The 15,034-nt window shown below is 33.4% G+C and overlaps 2 protein-coding genes across 4 annotated transcripts; one reads left to right on the top strand and one right to left on the bottom strand.

The window, feature by feature from the left end:
- The first annotated feature begins 313 nt into the window (after positions 1 to 313).
- LOC108345587 (golgin candidate 6) lies at positions 314 to 9,730 on the top strand. 3 transcript variants are annotated; one of them, XM_017584197.2, is made up of 20 exons: positions 314 to 434; positions 551 to 603; positions 734 to 783; positions 1,362 to 1,489; positions 1,565 to 1,617; positions 2,347 to 2,493; positions 2,627 to 2,700; positions 2,790 to 2,859; positions 3,151 to 3,204; positions 3,299 to 3,394; positions 4,196 to 4,246; positions 4,314 to 4,400; positions 4,487 to 4,600; positions 4,686 to 4,757; positions 5,303 to 5,488; positions 5,640 to 5,743; positions 5,838 to 5,883; positions 6,063 to 6,128; positions 7,719 to 8,489; positions 8,915 to 9,730. In XM_017584197.2, the coding sequence occupies exons 2-20, from the start codon at positions 574 to 576 to the stop codon at positions 9,461 to 9,463; spliced, it is 2,748 nt and encodes a 915-aa protein (XP_017439686.1). In that variant the 5' UTR covers positions 314 to 434; positions 551 to 573; the 3' UTR covers positions 9,464 to 9,730. The 3 variants fall into 3 exon arrangements, with proteins under 3 accessions (XP_017439686.1, XP_052722909.1, XP_052722908.1); XM_052866948.1 differs by having other exon boundaries at positions 420 to 434; positions 517 to 603; XM_052866949.1 differs by lacking the exon at positions 1,565 to 1,617.
- A 123-nt stretch (positions 9,731 to 9,853) lies between these two features.
- Positions 9,854 to 12,633, bottom strand: LOC108345588 (putative glucose-6-phosphate 1-epimerase). Its single transcript, XM_017584198.2, has 9 exons — positions 12,452 to 12,633; positions 12,165 to 12,255; positions 11,821 to 11,895; positions 11,551 to 11,607; positions 11,308 to 11,465; positions 11,065 to 11,196; positions 10,858 to 10,960; positions 10,645 to 10,744; positions 9,854 to 10,542 (listed from the first exon to the last, which is right to left on the bottom strand). Exons 2-9 carry the CDS (start codon positions 12,240 to 12,242, stop codon positions 10,325 to 10,327), a joined length of 921 nt encoding a protein of 306 aa, XP_017439687.1. The 5' UTR covers positions 12,243 to 12,255; positions 12,452 to 12,633; the 3' UTR covers positions 9,854 to 10,324.
- Positions 12,634 to 15,034: the final 2,401 nt, after the last annotated feature.

The following is a 15,034-nucleotide window of genomic DNA, read 5'->3' as shown; positions in this document are numbered from 1 at the left end:
CAAATAATTTATAAACATTTGGTTAGTCAAATATATAAATTGATACATTTTTAATATAAAGGAACAAGATTTTTTAATACTTGAGGATGAAATGGATATTTTGTTAATGCTTGTCCACAAGTATACATATTTATGTGGTAGAACAAACTACACATATATTTAATATTTTTTTTTGGCAAACTACACATGACTAGCTCTTCCCACTAATCACTAACACAAACATGCGAATGAAGTTATGGTGGTGCAGAAAGAAATTTCCCATCTTTCATTTTAGAACAAGCCTGTGCGTTTATTTTCCAGAAACGGCCCATAATGAAATCTAAACCAAAAATAGACAAAAAAATAAAAATACAAAATACGAAATCTGCATCCTCGTGTGTAATGTGTCTTTGAAGTTGAATTGCGTCAAAACAAATCACCAATTCTTAACTTGGGTACATTTCTTCTCTCACTATTACTTTTAGGGTTCTCAATGATGCAATTGTTTTCTATTGTGATCACTGTGAATTGAATTAGGTTTGTTGCTTTTTAAATTTGTTTTTGCTTCAAGGATTCTGCGACATTCTGTGATCTATGAGGATGGATTTAATGTCTGGTTATAAGGTATGATTTGATCTTGATAGTCTTTTGAACTTACAAATTTTGTAGTTCGATATAACTGACAGCTTGCAACCCGAGCTCATGGTGATTTATCTCTGTTTAGACATTAATGAATTTGGTAATTATTGTGCAGGGTGTTGTTGGGCTTCTTGTTGGGAACGAGAATTCTTCAAACGAAGATAGGTATTTTTTTTTTTAATTTTTTTTCTGTAAATGTTCTACAAACTGTTTTGCTGTGTTATGCACAGCTGTGCATGTTTGTTTCATGTGGCGTTCTTGAACAAATGTAATTGGGGATTTTCTGCATTCATCATGTTCTTTTGATTGATTGGTTGCTGTGCCTACTAGTAACTGACTTCTGCTGAGTAAGGGGTCCTGAAGAATATTCACCTTTTTCATAAAAAAAATATATTTTTTGATGAATGTAGTTGTTTAACTGATTATTATTATTATGGGTTATAGACGTTTTTTCAGATAGAAATCATTGATTCTTGCTGGTGGTTGCTGGATGATCGACATCATTGTTTGTTGAAATTAAGTTCTTTGCTAGTTGACTTGTATATGCTGTCTTCCTTTTAGTTTTCTTTAGGTTAAGTATATCATTTCTGACTATTTAAAATAACAAACTTTGTTTCTTTAATTCATTTTATAGTTTTCAATTATCATAGTGTGGAATATCATTTTAACTTGTTTTTGATCTTACTATTATTAGGAGTGCCTTATACTTAGTGTCATACATTTTCTTTGTTCTATTTGAATAGATATGTTGAGCGCTTGCTTGACCGGATAAGCAATGGTAAATTGCCAGACGACAGAAGAAATGCTATTGCCGAGCTTCAGGGTGTTGTCTTAGAAAATGAAGCTTTCCAGTTAGCATTTGGGGCAATGGGTACGTCCTATATCTCAACCAGTTTTTAGGTTTTTCATCCTCTCCTCTGGTTTAATAGGTTTGATATATTTGCAGGCTTTCCTATAATGCTAAGTGTCTTAAAGGAAGAACGTGATGATGTTGAGATGGTGACACAACTTCTTCCTTATCATGTCTACTGCCTATTGTTTTTCGTTGTTTGTTTTTGGCACTAAAGGATCCGGATCATGAAGTTCACTTTTGTAAGGAAGACAATATGGAAAAAGAAAAGAAAAGAACTATAAAAGTGAAAGTGTGATCTTGTTATTCAACAGTTCAATTATTAAACTCTCAAGTCTTTACTTTAGGACTATGTTTTTATGTACCAAATTTGAATTATGATCAAATGTTAAATTCATCTGTCATATGTAGAGGAACTTCCTAGCTCATACTTTTGTGTTGTAGAATTTCTTCACTCAGCTGAGTTGTGGAAACTTCTATGAATCAATGTTCTGAAATTTATTCTAGTCAACCACACACAAGGGTTCTATGATGTTCTCTTGAGCTTTAGCATTTATTGCTTTTTTCTAGGATTTTTTCATAATTGAATATATATATATATATATATATATATAGCTGATGCAGTGCTCCGATAGTAAACTTACTCTGTTGTGGTATCATGTACTGGCTGTGCCAATCTCATTAATGATGGATACAGTTTAGTTAGATTGTGAAGGTTCTTAATTCTGGTTATTGAATCAAGACTGTTACTCTTGCTACTGTCCCCTGTTTCTCTCAGTCCTTCAATTTTTGAGCGATTTTTTCCCTTTAGATTTGTACCATTTGCTTTAATATATCAAGTCCCAACAATGTGTTAATTGGAAAGTGTATTCCAACAGGTTCGTGGTGCCCTGGAAACTCTTGTTAGTGCATTGACGCCTATTAATCATGCAAAAGGATCAACTAATGAAGTTCAGCCAGCTTTGATGAACACTGATTTGCTTTCTAGAGAAGCAGACTGTATCTCTCTTCTCTTAAGTTTGTTGGTAAGGATTTCTTTTCTAGAATCAAGGGATGTATTCTCAGATATATCACTGAAAGTTTCCTTGATATCTGGACGCATGTATATAAATTGAAATGTTTTCTAAGTTATTTTTGCTTTTGGGTGTACCTTGATAGGAAGAAGATGATTTCTATGTACGGTATTACACTCTGCAAATTTTGACTGCCCTTCTCACCAATTCTCCACAGAGGTATTGGCTTTGTAGCTTCCATTTTAGTTTAATTTCAAAGAATTGAAAAGTCATCTAGCTCACTGCATCCTTGCTGGCTTCCTCTTCAGGTTACAGGAAGCGATATTGACCATCCCTCGAGGTATAACTCGACTAATGGACATGCTTATGGATCGTGAGGTACAAAACTTAAAGTTCTAATAATTTTAGTAACCTTTTCTGACTTAATTGTTGTTTTTTTGTCATAAGTCTGCACTAAATATGTTTGTTTAACAAATTCACTGATAATAAATTGATGGTGCAATCTGTTCGCTTAAATTCTCAATATGTACAGTTGGAAATCATCTGATAAGTTTTGTTCGCCACTCTTTTCTTTTAAGAGAAAGCCCGATAAATACTAATTCTGTTTGAGCATATTGATGCTTGGGACTATTGTTTATACTGGGAAAATGATCAAGGTTTACCTTCCAGGTAATAAGGAACGAGGCATTATTGCTTCTCACTCATCTGACCCGCGAAGCTGAGGTAACCTTTTACCCATTTCAAATTTTTTCCTTTTAAAACTTGTTTCTTATTGAATAGTTGATGTGTGTCATCTAAATAAATTTAATGATTATAGGAGATTCAAAAGATTCTCGTCTTTGAAGGTGCATTTGAGAAGATTTTTGGTATCATAAAAGAGGAGGGGAATTCAGATGGTGGGGTTGTAGTACAGGTGATAAATGATTAATTTGATGGTACTTTATTTCACTTGCTGTATGACCTACATGATGTATGATATTAATGCATGATTATTGAACATGCACTTGTATTTTTTTTTTCTTTTGGTAAAATCCTTTTTTACATAAATATAAAAGGCAAGTGAGTATACATGCTCCTGCTTCTAAAATTGAGTCAATAGTTCTTAGAAGGTGGACTATAATCCTAACTAAATCTCATAAAGCTAGGTGAGATCCTAACACACTCTCTTAATCCCAGGATTGAACATCTCCAGCATTAGATATTTGTAGGTGATCCCATAGCGATTTGATAACAGGTGACACGATAGACTGAACAAATCTTGTTTTGATAAACTTTGATACCATCTTAGAAATTGAATTTTAATTTAAACTTAATCTTACAAAATTAGTTTGTAAAATGAAATTTGCATACACTTACAAACTACAGTTTTGCTATATATCTAGTCAATGTGGGATTTTCAACAATAGTGTTTAAAGGCCACAGCCAATAATAATTTTTATGGACTGTTTTTGGTTTCCATCACTTGATTACATTTTCAGATTTAGATATGGTAAATTAAAACATGAAATAAACAAAAGAGGCAAAATCAAAATGTAGTCAAAATTGTATTATTTGTCATCTTGTGTTGTTTGTACAAGGCACTGAAATTCCCTTGCAGTTTTGACCAAATATTTTTTTTATCTAAATATAATTCTTATTCATGTAATATATTTTGAGCATGGTTAAGCTTTATATTGCTTTTGGTGTAGATATTTATTCTAAGGTTTCTTTGCAGGATTGTCTTGAATTGTTGAACAATTTGCTACGTAGCAATGCATCTAATCAGGTTTGTTCGTTCTACTGTGTTTATCCAGTGCTAAACCTGGTTCTAATTTCAATTATGTATGGTTCAGGTGCTACTAAGAGAGACTGTAGGACTTGACTCGTTGGTTTTGATTTTGAAGCTGAGAGGAAGTAGTTTCACTTTTAATCAACAAAAGGTTAGATTCTTTCAATTTTTCACTTTAGTTCATGCTGTTGGTGAACCCTTATAGCTAACTCTTTCTTATAAATACCATGCCAGTAGACAATCAATCTGCTAAGTGCATTAGAAACCATTAAATTGTTACTAAAGGGAGGTTCTGAGTCTGATCCTGGGAAAGATATGAATAAACAGGCAAATAAAACTACTCTGGTTCAGGTTTGTCGTGAACTTAGACTTGTGATGCTTGCATAAAATAGCAATCTGGCGATCTTATTCTGCAGTTTTTGTTGATTTGTTGTAGAAAAAAGTATTGGAACATTTGTTAATATTAGGTGTTGAAAGCCAATGGGTACCTGTTGCTATTCGCTGTGCGGTAAGATAACTTGCCTTTCTCACATACAATGCTTTGATGTATTTATTTCGAACATAAAAAAGCTGTGGTAAATAATACACAAACACAAACTGGAATTTCCCTTCATGCTTTCATTATCTTTCATTCCTTACATTACTTGTGACATTTAGATGTGGTTGTATATTGTGAAAATGGTATAATTCTAACATATATCGATTAGATGTTATAAGTAATGAGAAAGTGATATTATGCTTGTATTTGGCATAGAAGTTGTTGTTCAATAGACATTTGTAAAATTAAGTAAAAAGCTAGTCTTGTTGTCAAGGAATCAATTGAACTTGTAGCGGATTGTTACTAATCGGTCCATGCATGATGCATCCACCTCACTTTTGATTCACATATAGTTAAAAGAACATTTTCTTTTTTGTTTGAGTAGTTGTTCCATTTCCATTTTAATTGTGGCATTGCTATTCTTTTTTTTGTTCTTGAAATTCTTAGTTTGTGAGAATTTTTTCTGTTCGAAGAAGTACAAAGGATGTTTGGTTTTATATTGCTATCTTTGTCAGGCAATGCAATGCATTGGTGATTTGATTGTTGGAGATTCAAAGAATCGCGATCTTCTTGCTGGCAAAGTTCTTGGAGAAGAGCCCCAAGTTGAACCTGCTCTGAACTCTATACTTAGAATCCTTTTGAGAACTTCTAACATGCAAGAATTCATAGCTGCTGATTATATTTTAAAAAGCTTTTGTGAGGTTGGTTGTGCATATTTCTTTATTGATTTATGGCATACAAAATTCCTCGTCACCACACCCCAGTTAATAAATTTTGACTGATGTGTGTTTATGCTTTTCTCTACATACTTATGGTTTCTACTCCTCCCTTGATTAATCATATCTAAAATAGAAAAATGCGGATGGTCAATCAATGCTGGCATCTACATTAATTCCACAGCCATATTCAATGAACCATGCATTCCTTGAGGACGATGTCAGTATGTCTTTTGGCAGGTTTGTTTTATTGGTGGTGCGTTAATGACTCCCTTGCCTTTTGATAATGTGCTATCTTCAATCAGCTTAAAGATTGTTGACTGTTCCTTTTCAGCATGCTATTACACGGTCTTACTTTGGGTGAAAATGGTGATCTTGAGGTATGTGATATGTATGTGACTACCTATTTGAAATGTGTCTATTTCAAATTAATTTTGCTTGCGTGCTAATTCCATGGGGTGGAAATTCTAATAAGCTATGGCTTTTTATTTGTACCATGGAAGGAAGTTTTTGTGACATTTTACCATGATAATTATCTGACATTGTATTAAAAATGTAGATTTCTTGCCGAGCTGCTAGTGTTTTATCTCATATATTGAAGGACCATCTCCAATGCAAGGAAAAGGTATGCCAATATTTCCCACTTAATGTATTTTGTGCTATATTTTGCTGCTTGTTATGGCAGAGTTGAAGACTTTCAGTCCATCCGGGTTTAATCTTTATGCATAAATAATGAGTTATATAGCTGAAAAAGTCATCATAAAGAATAAAATTGATAGTAGATCCACCATACGACATTGTCCATTGAATTGTGCTTCACATTTTCAAATATGTCAAAAAGGCTCTTGGAAAGGGATTGTTGTATGATGACAATGGAGATTCTCTAATGCTTGGGTATTGTGATGCAAATTGGGTAGATTGCCCCATTGATAGGATATTGTCTATTCATTTGAGGGAACATTATGCCTTGGAAGAGCAAGAAACAAAGTGTTGCTGTCCGTTCTAGTGTGGAAGCTAAACCTAGATCTATGACCTTGACCCCTTGTGAAATTGTGTGGACTAAACAGCTCCTTGAAGAGTGTTGAAATTTTGTGAAATTAAGCAGACCAAATTGTACTGTGATAATCAAACTGTGCTTCATATTGCCTTGATTCAGTATTTCATGAGTGAACCAAACATAGAGATCGAATGCCATTTTATTAGGGAGAAGTTGTTGTCCAAGGAACATAGTACTGAATTTATTAGCTCTAATGATCAACATGCTGACATTCTAACTCTTTAAAAGGGCCTATAATTCAATTTATATGTTCCAAGCTTGATGAATACAATTTATATGCTCCAACGTTAAATAATTGTTTATTATTTGTTGTGTAGCTTTTATAGAGGTTCCCTTTTTGAATGTATCTAGTTTTAGAGTCATAGGCTGTAGCCTTTTTCTTGTATCGTACTTGTTCTCATCTTTCATAAATAAATGTATCTAGTTTACTGTTAGAGTCACAGGCTGTAGCCTTTTTCTTGTATCGTACTTAGTTCTCATCTTTTATAGTCACAGGCTGTAGCCTTTTTCTTGTAGCGTATTTGTTCTCATCTTTCATATATATATATATATATATATATATATATATATATATGTATGTGCGTGTATGTGTATGAGTGTGTGTAGTACATCAGCTGTGGTACACTCACTTATCTTTCGGTTACCCTTTAAATTTAAGTTCCTCAAACCCCCAAAAGTTTGCTTTTACTCGTTGAAAAGAGAGGAGAAAATTATCCAAGTCACAGATCCTTTTCTTGCCTCCACCTCTTTAAATATTGAAGTTGATAAATTGTTCTGTATTCAGGATTAAATTTGAAGAGAGAAGTTATCATTAGACCCTTTAACAAGATTAGATGACTAAAGAGTAAAAGGAATTGTACTAATAAACTAAACTGTAAGTGTTCAAAGTTGATAATCTATTTGACATGCAATAGCTTATTCAAAATTGAGAAATTAACGTGTTTCATTCTTTAGCATATAGCAATAGGTAGATTGTGGAATGCATACATTCAACTTGTAAATGCTTTTTATGCAAGTACGATTTGTTATTCAGAAGTTTGTGGCATGGGCTACCTGGAACGTTTGTTTGTGCTAGATGTTGGTTTTTCTAGATTTGTGTATGTATGAAGTGAGATTTAAAAAAAAATGTTTTGAGAAATCTTACAAGAGAAGTTGCAGGTTTTACAAATTGAAATTGAGGCAGCACCCATGCAATCTTTAGGAGCTCTAGAGCCGCTAATGCATCGAATGGTGAAATATTTGGCTATTGCTTCTTCTATGAAATCTCAAGTTGGAAAGTTTAGTACATCAGAAAATTCTTATGTTCAGGCCATTATCTTGAAATTACTGATTACCTGGCTAGCAGATTGCCCCAGTGCAGTGCAATGCTTCCTAGATGCACGCCCCCACCTTACTTATCTTCTTGAGCTGGTATCAAATTTGTCTGAAACAGTGTGTATAAGGGGTTTTGCAGCTGTAGTCCTGGGTGAATGCGTGATATATAACAAATCCACTGACAGTGGAAAAGATGCATTTGCCATTGTTGATGCAATAAGTCAGAAAATTGGGCTCAGTTCATACTTTTTAAAATTTGACGAGATGCAGAAAAGTTCAATTTTTGTCAGTGTGAAGTCATCCCTGACCTACCAATCATTTACTAGATCTTCAACGTCTAGCATGGTAGATATTGAAGATGTAGATGACAATGATTTGTCAGAAAAGAAAAATCTGGACCATCCAATTCTCTCTTCAATCTTGGATTCCAACTTTGTGAACCTTGTCAAAAGTTTAGAGGCAGATATTAGAGAACAGATTGTGGAGGTTTTTAGTCGTCCAAAAATGAAGGTGGCAGTAGTGCCAGCAGAATTAGAGCAGAGAAGCGATGAAAGTGATGCTGAGTACATAAAGCGGATGAAGTCTTTTGTTGAGAAACAGTGCTCTGAGATACAGGTGAGTCATGAATCTGTTTTTTTAAGGTACGCTACCTGACTTCAATTAGGAAGGTGCAGGTTGAATGTACTAAAATATACCTTCATATTCCATTTGCTAAAATGAGATTCTGGAATTAGTTTTAAATGGTATGCACATGATAACAATACCAAGAACATTCTTGTTATGTGTTTACTACTATATACTGGAGCCAGCTTACATCTTTGAATTTTTCCAGCTTGTCAAGTTTTGTGCTGGTTTTCACATTAGTCCATTATTATGGACTAATAGTAACTTGGTGTGTTAATAATGATTACTTTGACATGTTCCTGTGTTGAATAAGAGTGAGATCTCATTACAATCGGAAGTATGTAGGATGCAGGAGGCAAAGCACTTGCCTCTATATGTATCTGATTGGTGATTAGTTTTTTATGTCATCATCTCAGGATCTTGTACTTCGAAATGCTACTCTGGCTGAGGACCTGGCTAAGACAGGCAGTACTTTGCAGCCTGAGCAAAAGGGGAGTGGGGGCTCAGACAGAATCCAAATAGAGACATTCCGTAGAGATCTCCAAGAAGCATCTCAAAGATTGGAGAAGCTCAAGGAAGAAAGGGCCAAAGTTGAATCAGAGGCAATAATGTATCGGAATTTAGCGGGAAAGACAGAAGCCGATCTAAGGAGTCTGTCCGATGCCTACAATAGTCTTGAGCAGGCTAACTTGCAATTGGAGAATGAGGTGAAAGCACTGAAGAGAGAAGGGCACTCAACATTCCCAGATGTGGAAGCAATAAAATCTGAGGCTAGGGAAGAAGCTCAGAAGGAAAGCGAGGCTGAACTGAATGATCTGCTTGTATGCCTCGGGCAAGAACAAAGCAAGGTAGACAAACTTAGTGCAAGATTGTTGGAGTTGGGTGAGGATGTTGACAAACTACTTGAAGGCATTGGAGATGAAGCAGGGGCTGCTGGCGATGAAGATGAGGAAGACGATGAATAATACGTTTTTATCTCTGCCTCAGTTCATACATTTTATGTTGAATTGTACAGTCTAACTCAAAATATGTTGAATACATTTTATATTCCATAGTTGGATTTTAAATTATGATTCGTCGAGGACCTGTTTCTTGCTGGTTTATTTTGCGATATTCAGGGGTGATTAAATTGTCTCTTCATTTTCTTTACTCTTTTACAGTCTTTTACAGTGTAAACGTATTCAATTTGTGAGAAATAATTTGGAGGACAATATTTGTATTCTTCTAATATATTTAGATGAGGATTCTGTTGTACAGTTTGTATGTTCTTAGAAGGTACAATGTACGCCAAAATTATTTTCTAAAATTATATAACTTCTGTAGAATGTTTCCCAAGAAAGTCCCCAAGAAATAGGTCCAAGCACAAAAAAAACTCAACTGGGATATCATAATTCTTTTATAGCAACTTCCAAACCCTAAAAATTAACTGTTTTTCTGTGCGATTGCAGTCCATTTTTACGCTGAAAGCTTGTTGACAATATATCAGCAATTCCATCATATTTTAGAATACGTTTGCCTCCGAACTACTAGATCTTATCAGTGTATACATGGCGAGATGAAGTAATACAATACAACAATATGTTCATAATCACAGGGCATTAAAATTTATAGATTCTCCAAACGAAAAGTTCCATCTTCCTTTTTCATAAGTTCAGTGATGGCCGAGAAAGCCAGGAAGGTTGATCGTGAACTCTGGGCATGGTAATGGCCTACATTGAAATGCATCTAGGAGTAGATTGTCTTGACAAGGATTTTCAACAAGAAGTTGTTTCTATGCAGTCTTGTCAATGCTCAAGATAATCTCCATGATGAGTGCATCGACAAAGTCAATGAAAGCCATAAAGAACCTTGCGAGGATCCAATTGTCCACTGCAGTAGCTTGATGAAACAGTAGAGAGTTCCTGATATCCCATCCACTCTTCTGAGGGCTTCAAGAAAAGAGGTGTTTCAATAGCTGCAGAACTCACACATATCATGATCTTGTAATCATCATCTCCCAAATCAGGGTTTGCCTTGGCCTTCTTAGCCCAGGGATTCCACACCACTGCACTCTCATAATCACAACAGATCAGAAATACTGACTTATTTGTATCAAATGTAAATGTGAATGCTAAATAGATACATACAATGCCATGCAAAAGTTTACCTGCATCTGGCATTCCTTTCTTCTGGAGTACAAAAGTTCTTTTCTTCTCATGGTCTATGATGGCAATTTTATTTGGACTGTGCAAGTACACTCTATCAATCTACAAAGATAACCACACTTGTTCTTAGAGACTTCTTAAAGAAAACATGATTAGGTATCTATTACAAATTTTCCAAAAATGAGAAAACTTATGAGTAGAAGATGAAATTATACCTCACCATCAAATGTAAGTGCATCTGCCTGTTCTGTGAACCGTGATCTCTTCATCAGATTGTCAAAGTAATCAAGTGTCTCCAATCCTTCAATACGCACTTCACTGCAAATTCATTATAGTTAAGCAAGATATGATGAATTGGAACAATCTATCTAGGCATCATATTAGAACAAAGCAAGCATTTAATCTATATGTAAGACGCACACCTAATATCTGATCCAGATAAATAGTTGCGTAGTGCAAAGGAGAAAGAAAAGGCTTTGTTATCTGTGTTTCTAACTCGTGGAATCAGAATTAGCTTGTCAGCACTGAGAGAGATGCGAAGCCGGAACTCAAAACTGCAGAAGCAGCCACACAAGTTAGACATTTTTGCTGGTTCCATTCAGCAGTACTTCATTTTTTTTAAGAGTACAAACACAGTTTGATTGAATCCATACATATATATGTACCTGTGGGGTGTCTTTAAATCAACTTTTGTTGACTTCAATATTAGATCCACAGATGAGTGATTGTCTAAGGGAGGAGGAAGAGATGAAGGATCCCTATCCAATGACCACATCCTGTTTCTTGCAAATCCTTGTTGTTCAAGTGAACCAAGATCACCAAACTGAAACAGAAATAGCATTGAAAATGTTGGAGTTCAGCTACAAAAACCAAATATGTTTTCACCATTGATTGCTTTTGAGACTAACCCTTGCAAAGCAAGCTGATATTCCTCCCCTGATTGCTTTATGCTGTTTCCAGTTAGCCTGTTCAGTAAAAAAATCACCATAAACGGCTTTAACAATGCATAACACCATTCAAAAGAATGAATGAAACTCATTCTCACATCCTTATTTTCTTGTGAGAAATTTCATGTAAAATTCAGCAAAAGTAATGAGAATTAATAAGAAACTTGATCTTCAAACAAGATTCAAGGCTGGCAATAAAATAGAGAAACATGAATAAATATATAATATTACCTTACTGCTCATAAACAGAAGTTCTTCCTTCCTGTGATTCTTCCATGAAACAATCTGCCCTCCATACAGAAGCACCTGAAATAATATACTTCAAACAGTTATGAAATGTTAAGTGAAATTACCACTTCCATATAAGATCAATATTTTCAAACCATGGCTGATTTATTTTAAAACTATATTGATATTGTTCCATCAGTGTTGAATATCATTTTACAATTTACTCAACTGACAAGGATCGTAACATTGCCTAAACAAGAATCTGTACTAAAAAAATCAAAGAAGTTGGCATCAAAATAGACCCTTTAGATGATAGCTACAACAGAAACACAAAAGATGAAACCAACCTCAGCTGATGAACCTTTTGGCTCAGTCAATATAATCCTTGGCAATCCATCTCTGTCATGAAATATATTCAACGGCATCTGTGTTGGCTTACTGCAACCAAAACCAGAAACAGACTTCAGTTTCCATCTCTATTCCACCCACCACACACAACGCAAAAAAGACATATTACACAAAAGATTGATCTCTGCAAACCCTTTTGCAACACAAAAAGACCCTTCAGAAAAATGGATGAGATTTTCGGTTTCCAAGGAGAAGAAATGATAAGGAATAAAAAAGAAACAAGTACCTATTGAGTCCAATGAAAAAAGGGGTTAGCTTTCTTTCTTGGCTATCTTTCACTATAATACTATTAAGTGTGTGTGTGTCAGTTTAGAGTTCCAAGAGGCAGAGACAATAACTCTGCGTTTCTTTTAGATTCCATGTTAGATCTTCAATGGTACATATATATATATAAAGATTATGATGGTTATGAAACCGTGAAGGAGAAAAGAGTGTAGCTGGTTAACGTTGAAGTTGGAGAATATCCAACAGAAATCAACCGTTAGCATCGGATTCTCTGTTGCTTTTGTCTTTTTCAAAGTTAACTATCTGAAATGTTGTGTTCTGGTTGGTCCACCTGGTACACGTGACCAATACTTGTGCCATGTTATTAAAGTATAGAAAATACTATACTGTATGATGATATGAACGGTGGTGTGCAAATTGCATAAAGTTGACCAAAATCAAATTGATGATCATATTGAAATCGAGTTTGGTGTTTCTGATATGTTTCTGTTCAGTGGGACTTTACTGTCTTCAAGATTTCCATACACAAATGAATGAAATGAGATGATGACTCACGTTATTGGAATTATTGGGAATGATAATCATAAGTTTTCTGTCATTAATTTAAGTGAGTGATTTTGGAATGTGCTGCTGAGTTCTTAACTACGGTGACCATTGATACAAAAGAGACGACTTTTTGAATTGTATCGTATGAATTTCATTGCTGTTTATTTAAGAAATCTTTCAGTAATTCATGCTATAAATAAATATTTTTTTATATAGTTTATAGACGAGAACCTTCCCCCTTCTATCATTTGTAAATAATAGTTTATGAAAAAAGAAAACACATGAATATGAAAATATGTGTAAAACTTTTTCTTTTTACAAATCTTTTTGAGTAAAAATTTGAGTTCTTTATAATAATACAAAGTTAAATATTTCTTCTCCTTAAAACTATCATATGTTTTTTTTTTCGTTCTTCTTTCAAACTTTATTTTATTTTTGTTTTTCTACTTTTTAAAAAGTCACCGATTTAGATTTTCATAATCAATGCTGTTAGTTTTATTTTATGTAGCAAACAATGTGTCACCTCCTCAATCCGTTTAAGACATGTGTATTGTGTCTTAGCTTGACAAGATAGTTTGGTGACAAACGGTGTGTCACGTCCTCTGTTGGTAAGGTTAAAGATACTTTATTATTTTTTCAGGTCTGCAAAATATTGAGATAATTCAATGAAAAGTCCAAATAATGCAATAAGGTACACGAAGAACTCATATAACTTGGTAAGACATTATGATAGTTCGGTAAGGTGTATAGAGAACTCAGATAGCTCGGTCAAAAGTCTAAAAAGCTCAATAAGGTGTTATCCAAGCTATATGGAATGTCCATCAAGTTATCTAAGTTCTCGATACACCTTATCGAGTTATCTAAACTTTCCATCGAGTTATCTAAACTTTCCATCGAGTTATCTAAACTTTCCATCGAGTTATCTAAATTTTCCATCGAGCTATCTATGCACCTAACCGGGGTTATCAGAACTTCGAAACGAGCTATCCATTCACCTTATTCAACTATTTAGTCTTCTCATTATGCTTTTCGAATATCTTGTCGATCTAAAGACATAATACACATGTCTTGCCAACTTTACCACCTTGGAAACATGACATAGTGTTTGTCACCGAATTATCTTATCGATCTAGGATCACAATACACTGTTTGCCACATCAAAAATAAAATACTACACACATATCATAAATAAAAAACTAACGACATTTATAACGATGACTAAATCTTAACTCTAAGAAAAGAGATCAAAGTTTGAAAAAGAATAATAATTTAGGAATTAAAAGTATGTTTAATCTTAATAACATATTATGGAATGTTTCTTTTCTATTTGAAATAAGTAAGAAATTGTATAAGTTTAAATATGTTTTTCATATTTTAAATTTGGTTATTTTTAGATTTTGTAAATTAAAAATTATTATATCTCTAACTTTCTTAAATATTTTTTTTTACTTCACGTGGTTAATGATGTTCATGTTTAAGTGTAACTAAAATAGTGTCCTAAAAACTTTTATTTTTTTACTGAAATATCTTTTCACTATTTTTTGTTAAACAAATAATTGATAACGTGTGTATTATAAGTCACATCAACCATCACACATAAGGGCATTCTCATAATGATAGTTTTTTTGTTTTCTAACATTTGAAGATGCAACTTTTAATTTAGAGACTGAAAAGAAAAAGAAAGACACTAAAAATTAAAATTAAACACATTACATTGTTAACAATTATATGAAATCATCATTTTTTTAAATAAATAGAATGATAATATAAAAAATAATCTTTTTCATTTATTTAAAGACAAGTTATATATATAAAAACACTTTTTATAACTACAAGCATGTGTTTTCACTTTTTTCTATAATAAAATTATAATTATAAAAATAAATATAAATAAATTTTACAACTTAATTATAAATAGTTTTTATTTATTTTATAGATTATTTTTATTTATTCAATAGCTTATTTTTATTTATTTATTTTTAAAAATAATTAAATTTTAAAATCAGTTCAATTTAAAAATTAATTAAATTTAAATAAA

The sequence above is a fragment of the Vigna angularis genome, chromosome 8, assembly GCF_016808095.1.
Source record: "Vigna angularis cultivar LongXiaoDou No.4 chromosome 8, ASM1680809v1, whole genome shotgun sequence".
In the NCBI taxonomy this organism is placed as follows: domain Eukaryota; kingdom Viridiplantae; phylum Streptophyta; class Magnoliopsida; order Fabales; family Fabaceae; genus Vigna; species Vigna angularis.
This window is presented reverse-complemented; position numbering and strand designations above follow the sequence as displayed.